This window comes from Diadema antillarum, unplaced genomic scaffold (assembly GCF_040938485.1).
Source record: "Diadema antillarum isolate AM-2024a unplaced genomic scaffold, OU_Dant_1.0 scf00000011, whole genome shotgun sequence".
In the NCBI taxonomy this organism is placed as follows: domain Eukaryota; kingdom Metazoa; phylum Echinodermata; class Echinoidea; order Diadematoida; family Diadematidae; genus Diadema; species Diadema antillarum.
In genome coordinates this window covers 92,509-105,087 of record NW_027270900.1, presented here as the reverse complement: position 1 = coordinate 105,087, position 12,579 = coordinate 92,509, and the positions used below count along the sequence as shown (strand labels likewise).

Below are 12,579 nucleotides of genomic sequence, written 5' to 3'. Positions count from 1 at the left end.
ATGGCGAATGATGGTTGAACAGTATCGCAGCACTATGAAACTCTTGTAAGTGGCTGGCAAATGAACTATTAGTCGAGACAAATGACCGGCCCAGCAAAACTGCGTAGTGCTCCTGCATAAGAACAAATGGTTATACATGTATAAAAGCATAAACCTCGCATAAAGAATTAGTTACCTAACAAAACTTGTCGAAAATCGAAACATCAAAGGAACTCTTCATAGTAGTGGAATTAGGGAAGTTGTTACATTCTGGTTTACTAGTCATGTAGGCCTACATCGAACGTCGGAGAGTTGCTACTATATAACGGCACGCATACAAAGGGAACGCAACAGTTTCGTCTAGTTCAAGGATTCGCCCTCAATGCACTTTGTACAGTGTGGAATTCATCCTCATTCGATTTCGGTTATAATGACTTGTTGGCAGCATGTACGGATAAAGAGTTAAAGGGATAGTACAGTATTGGTGAAGATGAGAATTGGGCTTTTAACTTTTTGCGAGATACCAAGAAAACACTTATGAAATAGTACAGAGCATACCATTTTAAGAGGAATTCAAAGTTTATTTGATGAAAATCGGGTTTGGAATGACTGAAACATCCAAAAACAAAGTAAAACAAAGCGACATATTGAAAACTTTCGCCCTAATTCACGCAGAAAATCCGACGTAGCAGACGCTGGAGAAAGTGAGTGCGTGTGGGGCGAGTGGCTAGTCGACACATTAATGGGGGTGGCCTGCAGCACCGTGCGTGGAGGGACATCATGTTCACATAATTTCACGCGTAGTGTGTTGTGTGTAGGCGGCAGAAATCGGGTTAAATCTACAGTTGAGATATAATCTAGGACCTTATCATTCCTTTACAACATTATTTCAGTTGATTACCTGTGCACAACGCGTGTATATAAGCACCCGATTGCAGACAGCAGGTGGCAAGCGACCGTTGCAACTACTTACATTATTACCACCTCCGAAGAAAATGCACCAGTCCGACTAGAGCCATCATCGACAAATGAGAAGGAATGTGAAATATATTTGGTTGTTTTTGCTCCCAAACTTAGCAGTTATGTTGCTCATAAGGCTGCTACGTATCTAGATAATGTCTCACATACAACTGTATCTTGATATAGTATTGAAAATGATATTTGGCGAGAAACAAAAGCTTGAAATCACAGGAATTCACACTGCTGACGACGGCAGACAGTGAAGGTCAACGGCTCAAATTTTCGTTGGTAGTCTCGTCACGTGATAGCTCTGTGTGGATTGTACACGTTCCCTATGACAGCAATTGTGACTGGGTAGTCTAGCTTTACTGCTTATTTGCGTCAGGACTGCTCAACCAATGAACAAGATTCTTATATCACAAAAATGGGCAGAATCTCTACTTTCTAAAACCGCGCGCCCCAAGTTCGTGCGACTTTCCGTTCTCGAGATATCCCGTGTGGAAGAATTGCAAGACGGCAAAATATGCTCAAATTCGTCAAATTTGGACTGTTCGCCATAGACAAATCTACTCATAAGGTACTTTTCTGATCAAATTTGCGTCACGACTACAAATGTTACAATAATGATATATACACATAAATAATCCCTAAAGTGTCTACATTCAGAATCCGGGCGCCCCAAGTTTGCTTCTTAAATAGTTTAAAAGTTATGGCAGATTTTGTGGAAAAATGCGTCGATTTTTGACCCGTTTTACGTGTTGTAGCGTTCGCGCGGAAGCGCGGCTTCGCAGATGACCGAAAGTTTTCAATATGATTGTAATAAAGTGTGGGTCCCACACTTATAAGAATCGCTCTGTTTGGGATATCTCAGCCATTTCAAAACCAATTTTCATCAAATAAACATTGAATTCCCCATGGAATTACATGCTTTTTTCATATTTTATAAGAGGTTTCTCATTATCTCACACAAAAAAAGTTAGAAACCTGACATTAGGTCTCAACTAAAACTATACGATCCCTTTAAAGTTCGTTTTTCACATAATTGAAGCGAATATTGCATGATGTTATCTTACCAACTCCAAGACAGTGAAAGTGTACGCCTATTTTTAGAACATTTGCTTCTGATCTCGTAATCTCGAATGCATCCATGTTGGATGTGCGTTTGGTGAGGTTAGGGCATTATATCGTCCAACTGGTCGACCCTCATGAAATGAAGCTCGGAACCCACGAGTCTTTCGGACGTAACCATGGTAACGGGCCGTACAGAAACCACTCCAAATCCTGGAGTATACACAGGACTATCTCTGTGTAGGAAGCAGTAGAACCATGTATACCCACACGCCACGGTGTCCCTAATTTTCGCAAATTGATGTTTCATTTCACGTTATCATAGTTATGAATATGTTCCCATTTAAGATAAACACTTATGAAATACTTATATTTCGGGTAGTAATGGCGGATAGAGTACATTGTGCATTATTAGTCATCTGCGCTTAGTGCGATGGTGTTTAACATGAGACAGTCCTTCAGACGGCATTTTATGACATCATCTTCTTACATCGGACAATACACTATTGCTTACCGTGTTCGGTGTCTATCCTAGCACAAATGTCTGCGTAGACGCCGGACTGTCTAATGGCTTCGAAGGCAGGATTCCACCATGTGCTCAGCGTGCTATCTTTTGGCGCCATCATGGCAGCGCCACCCCGGTTGCAATTTGTGATGATCAGGTCTCCCAGCTGCTCCAGCTGATCTCCCAAGCAGTTCTCGTTGACAAAAGCGGCATCAATCTGCCAGCACAAATCTCTGTTATTAGGTACTGGTGATCGGTTGAAGGCCTATTTATTGCTATAACCTCATCGTTGTGACAATCTCATGGCGATTTTATCCTCATAGGATAGTTCAGAGCGGAGTATAGTCATTGGTCACCCTATTCAAACAAACCCTATTAGCACTGGAATTTGCGAATGCAGAATAATTTGTCAAAAACTCAGTTAAAGATTGAGGAAAATTGAGCGATCCCTTCAAAAGTGTAACAGTTTAGAAGATTTGATGAATTCCATAATAAATTATATTGTCCTCTCTAGAAGAAAGTTTCCCCATTCTACAATTCGTGAGGTATAGAGAAAAAGAAAATCGCAAATCTTGGATTTTCCATGAAAGGTATAGGCTACTCCTTTGACCTGCACCTATGAGATAAGACTATAGGGGTAAACACACTTGAGAGTTTTATCGTAAAACTCCATTCTCGTTAAGTTGAGATATTTGAAATCAAAGCTGCTAGAAAAACAAAGATATGATAAGAAAATGCAGAATATTTTTATCATAACTTTTATAATATTCCTTCTTATGTCACCAGCGGAAAGGTTTATCTGATAATGGACTTACTTTGTTTGAAATGTTTGAAAATGGCGCTTAATTCATTTTCAATAAAACCCTTTACTAATTATCGTCTGTGCTTTCTGGAAAGTTGAGTTAAGTGCCCTTTCGATACTACAGAACAGCAGCGCCTAAACTTGGACAAAACTTTTCCAAGTCATACTTACGAAGTAATTGTCCGACTTTTCTTTGTAACTTTAACTTTAAATGAAGGTTTCACTAATAGTAGTGTTAGGAAGCAATGTTAAATTACTCAACTTCGAAACTATCACAACCTGAGTTTGTAAACCCCTTAATCGTTTTCCAGTTATGATTTCCATTTCGATTTCGATACTTGTGTAGTCTTTGTAAGGAAGTTCCAGAGTTTGATTTCAGAAAGCATTACTTGATTAAGTACTTTGATACATATATTCTGACTAGCGCCAAAAGATTGATCAATAGGGAAAATTATTACTTGATTAAACTTCAGTATAATAGCATAGTCAGTATTTCTTTGTCGGCCTACACCATTGGATTGCAGTATTTCACACTTGGCGATCGCCGCGTTTGTCGATTTTGAGCAACTTCCATCTTCTAACGCGTCGTTGAATCTTGTATTTGAACAGAAGTGGCCTCTATATAGCTTCCAATCACAGTTCTTGCTTTCAATCACAGTTTTAGCTTTATAGTAATTAAGAGCTTCTCTACGTTAAATGCATAATCTACCATTTGCAGATGAAAAAAAAAACACCACCCAGCACTAGTGCTTTAAGATAGTTCCAAAACATGAGTCAGGGAAAGGAACAACCACTGTAAAAATTTGGATGGGTAAAATCGATGTTAAGTATTGCTAAACATACAAAATGTGGACAATAGTTATAAGAAAAATGTTTCCAGATTAAACCCTCTACAGTTACGGTTTATTGAGAAAAATACAGATATCTCCTTATATCTTAGGCTTTATCGCGAAAAAAAAAAAATTATGATAGGATGTTTTGTGGTTCAACAGATATACACATAAAATATGCATTAAATGTCATAACTTGGCAATTGTTTAAAACACTGTTCCCAAAGGTAAACAGGACCCTTAACAGAAACATGCCTTGCGCAAATGCTATACCTGTAACCTATCGTATATAAGAATGCGTGGTCCGTTACAGATCTATATACCCAGAACCATTATGTTAAGAATCATGCTCCAATGCTCTGTGGTATATACCTGATTACTTTTGACAGCAGCCACTATTTCCGCAAGTGTCTTGAAGTGAAGAATTTGTGACGGGTCCAGAGGAACTCCCTGAGAAAAATCAACGAAAAAATTACGGATTTGATATAAAAAAAAGAAATGATAGGATAAAAATTGACTGAGCGCTTTCACATACCAGTTTGGATTTTGAATAAAGGCGTTATAGTACGGAAGATGTTCATCGTCGTGGTCGTAACTGAAGGAAATAAAGCTAGTCTTAGCTTTATTTCCTTATAAAGGCGTTTTAGTACTGCATACTAATAATGAGTGGTTAACAACTGCCCGTCTGCGCTCAGCTATATCGCCTGTGTATTATGCATTGCAGTAATTTGTGTCTGCTGTTCAGTTAGCGTGGAGCTGATTCTGGCCTGGAAATCTTGCAAAAATGTCTGCCTCGGAATCGAAATTATGTCACTATTTTCTAAAACAATCATGCACAATCATTTAGTTGATCAGGCGATAGTGAAATTATCGGCTTCGCCTCTTGTATTTCGGACTATTACAAAGATGTTATCTGGTGGATAATTCTTAGTAACGCTCCGCGTAATTAATCGTTATATCTATTAATCGTACAGTCAATTGTTCCTAGTATAAAGCAACGAGGAATTTAAGAATAAACATATAAAAATGAAATCGAATGAATCAAGACAATGGTGGAAAAAACACATTTCTTCTACCACGATGCCTTGGTATTCCGGTTGCAATTCGTTATTCCGAAGGAAAATTGATCAAAAAATATCAGGGGGTTCATTAATCGAAAAATGAAATAAGGCTCGTTAGTCCGAAGGTTCGTTAATCCGAAAATGAAAACAAGCTGATACGTACAAACGAGCCTTTAAAATTGCGAACCTTACTTTCGTTTGCGGATTAACGAATCTTCCGAATGACGGACCATACGTCATTTTTGAATTAACGAACCTTCGGAATAACGAATCTTATCTCATTTTTCGGATTAACGAACCTTGGGAAGAACGCCATTGAATTAACTAACCTTCGTAATAACGAACATTACCCGGTAATCCTCCATACATGCCATACGGGAATTTCATGTACATAATTGAGGTCATAATAGAAACAATGGAGCATAAAACAACTCTTAATCATTTCGATTCTAGAGGAGCACTCAGGTCAACCAATGCATGTAGAATGGCACACTATTTTCATTTTTTTTTCGGACAAACAATGGGGTGATGAGAGGGGGTGGGGGATAACTTTTGACCTCCCCTCTTCAAGCCTGTCTCGAATTAAAGTGTTCCAGTTTAGGATAGGCAGATCCCTTGCGTTCATATTGATTAAATTTGGTCATATCGATCATATTGGTCCTAAGCATATGGTGACTTCTGGGCCCCATTTCATAAGAAGTTGATATGATAGCAACTCTTGCTAGAGTGGCAATTGTCATGGTAACGACAAGAATCAAGCTTCCTGATTGGCTGTTGCTATTGGAAGTTGACATTCCAGCAAAAGTTGTTATCCTAACATCTTTTATGAAATGGGGCCCTGATGATGTGTATAGAAGACAGGTCTTCGCATCACAAAGTCTAGAAACGATTAAGATATTTTATCAAATGGTTTTTAATAGTTCATTTCCATTTCTCAATTTTTTTTTATCGCCTTTTATGTTGCCAACGGTAAATTCAGCTAAATTACTGTGATTTGTAGACCTATTCACATCAGCGAAAGTCAACATGTAACGGATGTCCGGGGGACCTGTAAAGGCAAGGACGGGACGTGCTGTTATCAACGAGGAAATAATTAGTACCTGGAAAAGGAAGCGACGAAAAACATGGCAGCCAATATTTATTTTCGTTTTTACCTTTGAGTTCAGTTGGTATTTACTTTTGTGGCAGTAGTAATCAAATGCATAAATTCTTCTCATCTTTGATTGAGCGTCACTGCCTACGTACCGTGATGGCATCAGAATTCCTGGCCAGACAGTGTTCATCCTGTGACCAGCCATCACCAAACCCAATCCGCTGGTCCGCCCTGATGTTCGTGGGGTCAAAGCCCCCAGGATTGCCTGGCTTAACATAGAAGACACCGTTGTAGGGCTTCCGGAGTGCTGCGGTGAACTGGAATGTTAGGGCTCTCTCATGAGTGTTAAACCAACCTATAAAGTTGAAGAAGAAAAAAAAAACATTCAGAGAGGAAGTAACAAGGAAGCATCCAGAGAATATTCAGGGTTTATTTTTCTAAAGCGTTGAATGAAAGTACAGACATATTTCTGTCAGGACACATTTTTTAAACACATTTTTGAAAAATAGCGACAACAAAGAAAATGCAATCTAAAGCCACATGCGTTCTCCTTTGAAATGGTCTACACCTATCATTTTTTAGAATGTCAATTATACAACATATTTCAAATCTGCATTATGTTTGACGACACGAAACGAGTTAGCCTAGTTGTGACGTAAATAAAACGAGATCAAAGTTTGTTTGCATATTTTTAACCTTTCAGGAATTATCGTTCACCAGAAATAAATTTACTATAGTTAATGCAGGGGCGGATCCAGGGAGGAACGTAACCGGCGCACGCCCCCCTTTATTTTTTGTTGAAACAAAAGAAATAAAAAGAAAAAATGGGGGGAGGGGTGCGTGCGCCCCCCCCCCCCTTAAATTTTGTAAACGCGCCCCCTCTTTACGGAATTCCTGGATCCGCCCCTGTTAATGTTAATACATTCAGAGAGATGTATTGACTTTAAGTTATACGCTTTGTATCGTCTGAATAGAGGGGTAATCCGAGGAGGACGTTCCTACCGGTGCACGCGTCATACCAGCCCGACATCAGTCCGACACCTCCGCGAGATTTCTGGCCTGCCTCGGAAGTCCAGCAGTTGCTGTAGATGTCCCATACAAGGCGACACGTCTTCTTGGCTTCAGCACACACTGAAGATGGACAACGAAAGTTACATTACAATGAATCCTTTCATATATGAAGTGATGGAGACCGCCTTTGCATATCAACAAAGCAACTATTGCGGTGTTGCAAGACTGAGTCGTGTTACAATCAATTGCAAAATATCTATTGCAAACTTTGCAATAGATAGATCAACTGCAACTTGCAATCAATCACAAGCTTCTGTTGCAGGATTTGCGATTGATTTCGGGGAGTTGCAGTTGATTGCAACTTTCTTGTAGCACCGGTCAGTACGTTAGTATCAGGCGTTGTACGCAAGCATCATGTATCATACGCAAAGCATACTGTAATATACAGGGGACGAGTGCTATTCTGTAAACGTGTTTGGGTCATTCTCAGTGTGGTGTTCATCAAACAGCGATGGGAGCTTAGCAAAAGGGGCAGCTTGAAGAACAGAAGCAAATTATGATCAACAAAGCTGCAGCAGGGGGGGGGGGTCAAATCAATTAAATTCAAATCTAGTTTCCATTTCGGAAAAAACAACCAATATACGTTTCAAACTTTTTGATGACAGAAGAATATTTAAGCGGCACTTTGTCACAGAAACATAATGTTAATCATTATTACGAAGAAACCATATAATACATCACCAAGGAAAACAGTTATTTAGGCCTACTGTATGATACATGTAGTATGCATAAAAAAGCAACAATCCCTTATAAGTAATTGCTCAAAGCACAATCACAAGCTTGTCAAGAGGCACTTTGTCACAGAAATATAATGCTAGCCATTGTTATAATGAAACATTGGTCAATGAAAACACTTATGTACTGTACGATAACGCAGTATACATAAAAAGTAGCAATTGCTTGTAAGCAGTCCGTCGCTCCAAGCACAAGAACAAGCTTGTCAAGCAAGAGATCAAGCTCAAGCAATTGCGTAAATCCACAACATGCGTAACCTCTTGCTTGTACTGAACATAAACCTTCTGCTTGCCCTGCACAAGCAATTGCTTGCGAACACAAGAACAATGCCGGGTTCGATATGAAAGATCTATTTTAAAGGGCATGTGTGTGCGGAAACATATTTCCTGACATAACAGAACTACTATAAAATGACACATAAACACACACACACACACACACACACACACACACATGACACACACAGGCTATATAGCACAAGCACTTGCTACATTTTATGCTTATTACGGACCATATTGCACAACTAGGGATCAAAATGCTAAGTGTAGTGGGGCTCAAAATGATGTGTAGATTCTATACCAACCTGCGTTGACAATGTCAACGTGGAAACCGCGTAGCGTTCCTGTCGTGTCGTCACTATTGTATTAAAGCAAAGATCAGATGATTACTGTAGTGTGGCAGGAAAAATATGCATTAGAAATGAATTATTAGATTTGTTAAAGAACAATTTCAGATTAGTTAAAATTTGGTTTAAATACACAGAGTAAAGTTCTATTAGCACGACAGTGACACTTTGAACAAAATCGGATATAAAACTATAGTTCAATATGAAGTTATGAAATTTTAAAGTGTTTACTAATTTTCACTAAAACAATGCTGCAACTGTCAATGTTACTTTGCAAACAGGTAAGTTGATGATGTCATCACCTCACAACTTGTCATATTGTTTATAAAACAAAATCTTCTGAAATTTCAACTTTCTTTGCTGAAAGGTAATTACGCCCCAGTCCCAAACCCTAATATATCTATCATCGAATTGATTGTTATCTCGAAGTTATTCATCCAGTAATAGCATTATGGCTTACTTTTTGCAGCAAAAAAAAAAGTTTATTTGGCAGCATTTCTTTTCTTTACATGATAATAGAAAATGTTTAGGGATGACATCATCCGCATCCGCTCATTCATTTGCATATTCGTATTAATTGTTCGAGAAATGTATGCAGAAATTTCTTTCCACAATTTCTTTGGTTTCAATCCAATTCTGACGATGATGATGAAATAACATTTATATAGCACCATTTGTCGATGTAAAAAACATTCAAAGGCGCTCACTAATAGTGTCATGATTGTAATAAGCGTTTGTCTTAAAAAGACCCCCCCCCCCCCCCAGGTATTTCTGGTCCAGAATTGTCATCATGACTACATCTTCAATCAAATTATCACGAATGTTAATATGGCATGGTCATTTCTCACAGACAGGTAATGCGTAAGCTTTTCAAGCATTATAACACATAATCATTGTAAAATACAGATCGATGGTGCCTATTGGATCGCACATCCGTTAGTCCTTTACATGGTTTAACAGGAAAGTTATTCACGAGAGTTTCATCCTGGATGCAATTGGGAAAACGTATGGTCTGTCTTCTTTTGAAAGATGTCTATGTCAAATGTAGATAAAGTTGAAATGTATTGTCCGAAGTTACAGGTCAAACAGGACCGTTTTACCTAATCTATATAGGGTCCTTCGAAGATTATTAAATCGGTATTCCAGTTTGAAAGAAGCCAGAGAGCCATGATTCAACCTTTCACCTCTTCGTTTAAAATGAGAGGCATTAAGTTGGCCACTTTGACAAAAAACCATAAAGTGCATGTAGCATGTTCAAATAACTGGTAACTACCTATTCCAAGCATTTATGGAAAGTCAACGACTTTTGCTATGCACTAACCATGGACCTACCACACATGGACATTCATCCTTTCGTTAATCAATGCATTGCTGTGCCTTCGTCAAGTGTCGCAAAAGCATTTTAAACATTCTTCCCTGCCTTGATCTTATGATCTCCGCAGCCGACAAGCCGGGACAAAACAGAATGCAGCTTTGAAAAATGTCTAAACTAAATGCGCAGAAGGTAACAAACTACTGTCTTAAATCAAGGAAAATACGTGTGCAGTTGTGGAATGCATTGGTGTTATCAACGCTAAGGCCTAAGACATTTTCATTGGCAAAATGCATGCACTTTTAAAGAGAAAGCTAGGTTTAAAGGTAATCAATTATGATTTAAAATCTCATTTTCTACCTTTTCCGCACATTTTTCCAGAGTAAAAAGGGATAATAAGGGGAAAAGATTTTTCTGTCTTACTATTAGGCAAGGTTATCAATAATTGAGCGCGAGCGAGCAAATCGGTAATTTCCAATCCCGCGAAATCAGTCATTTTCTGAGGTTTGCTGCTTCTCTTCTTATTCAAAGACGTTTCAGTCTGAAAAGGCACATCAACCAAATAAAACAGGAATTAAAGAAACATTTTTTTTTTTTCAGAGACGATGTATGATAATGCAATCCTCAGTTTCGGGACATCTGTTGGTACTCATTAAAATGCGCATAATCAGGTGGCGGCGGATCTCGTAGATAAAAGTGGTTGGGTTCGTTGCAAGTCCATTTGTCACACTTTGCCGTATAGGCCCACAGTACAAGATACGATAACGGATATCAACGGTTGTCAAAAATCGACATTCGTTTCTCATACGTTTGCTCTAGCTTGCAATGATGGGGAAAAAGGTTGAGTTTCATGAATTTACGGGCATATTTTATGAAACGAATGATTCACAGGCTTGTTTCGTGGATCAGTGAGAATGGGATGCTCTCGGCTAGTTCTGGAAGCAGTCTTAAACCCACTCGCTGCGTTCGTGGGTTGAAACAGTTCCAAATTCTCATTGATCCACTCTGTCCTGATGTGCATCTTAAGCCCTTTTTACACTTGTGTTTCTTAACCCCGGAATTTCTCTGACCCAGGACTATCGTTAGTCCCGTACCAATTTTTTCAGCTTTTTACACTGGCCAATTTGTCCCGTACTATCTCTTGTCCGGGGCTATTCCAAAGGAGAAAACTGACCTTTTTACACTCGTATTTCTTAGCCCCGGACTTTCCAAACCGTATGAATATTCATGATCACGCTGTGCACTGTAACACGTACACGCACGCACCGGCAGCACTTGATTACCTCGTTTCTGATTGGTCAGTGGGGGTCGGACTTCGTCTCCGTCGCTTAGCCCCGGATTATTTTTTCGTTCTGTTTACACTTGCTTGGCACCGCAATTGCGGTGCTAACCCTGCTATTTTGCAGGGCCAGATAGTACGGGATTATCGGTGGGACTAGCCCACTTTGGCAAAAACGAGTGTAAACAGAAAGTGGGCTAAGGATAGTCCCGTACCAACGGTGGGGCTAAGGCCCCCCTTAGCCCCACCGTTGGTACGGGACTAAGCAAAAATTTACAAGTGTAAAAAGCCCTTTACACTACTCACATATACTCGACGCTGGTTCCATCGTGACCAATGGCAAACTTCCAGACTTCCGGAGAGACTTTACCTACTGAGAAGGAATCGAATTACCATAATTTGATATTGATTATAATCGCAGCGATGGATGATTGTGGAGATGCTGAAAATGTTATGGTAATAAAGTTAGTCGTAGAATAATGAGGATTCAATTTCAATTTCAGCCGCTAACTGCACCTGTTTAAATACTAATGAGTAAGTGCTACTGATGAAAAACAGCTGCTAAGAATGTATTGAACGTATTCGTCTGTGCACACAAGAGAATCTTTTTAGGTATATGTGTGAGAGACATAACATTCCTTGACATTGATAACAATGACAATGAACTGGTAATGTTACATTTGTGATCTTGTTGGTTTTTTTTTTAAATCATTATCAGGTATCTCAGGCTCCTAGTGACAAATGATGACCTTTGGAAAACTTTTGTTTTCGATCACACTGTTTATATCAATTGTGTTCTATGTTGCTACACTGGTGTCTTGTTTAATGTAAACCACGATACAATCACTCAAATAATTATAGTGGTGACGAATAGGATACAACGTTTGGTAGAACTGATTGTCATTGCTCAAACAGGTGAGGTGAATTGAACGTGCCCGACTGAAATTCTACAGTAAGACAATTCTTAGCTTTGCAGCTGCTAAAATCTGGTGGTAATGCATTTACTCCCTTGGCAAAATGGGCTTTATGAATACAAATAAAGTCAGTCGCGACCAACCTGAGCCTGATTCGGACCCGGGTGCCGAGCCTAGGTTGACAGTGGTTTCCGCTTTCCGGGTGAGAGCCGAAGCTGCGAGTGTGATGGCTATGATGGATGTCAGCAAGCTAAGCACGACGAGAAACAACTTGAGCGAGTCAAAGCCAGAACTGCTCCTGTTTCTTTTCTCCTCCATAATGAAGCTCTCAGTTCCCTGATCCAT

At 39.3% G+C, this 12,579-nt stretch overlaps 1 protein-coding gene across 1 annotated transcript; it reads right to left on the bottom strand.

Moving 5' to 3' along the window:
• LOC139720552 (uncharacterized) lies at positions 1 to 12,579 on the bottom strand. The gene is made up of 8 exons (XM_071631907.1): positions 12,378 to 12,579; positions 11,627 to 11,693; positions 8,688 to 8,740; positions 7,301 to 7,429; positions 6,451 to 6,653; positions 4,517 to 4,594; positions 2,522 to 2,729; positions 1 to 112 (listed from the first exon to the last, which is right to left on the bottom strand). The coding sequence occupies exons 1-8, from the start codon at positions 12,577 to 12,579 to the stop codon at positions 69 to 71; spliced, it is 984 nt and encodes a 327-aa protein (XP_071488008.1). The 3' UTR covers positions 1 to 68.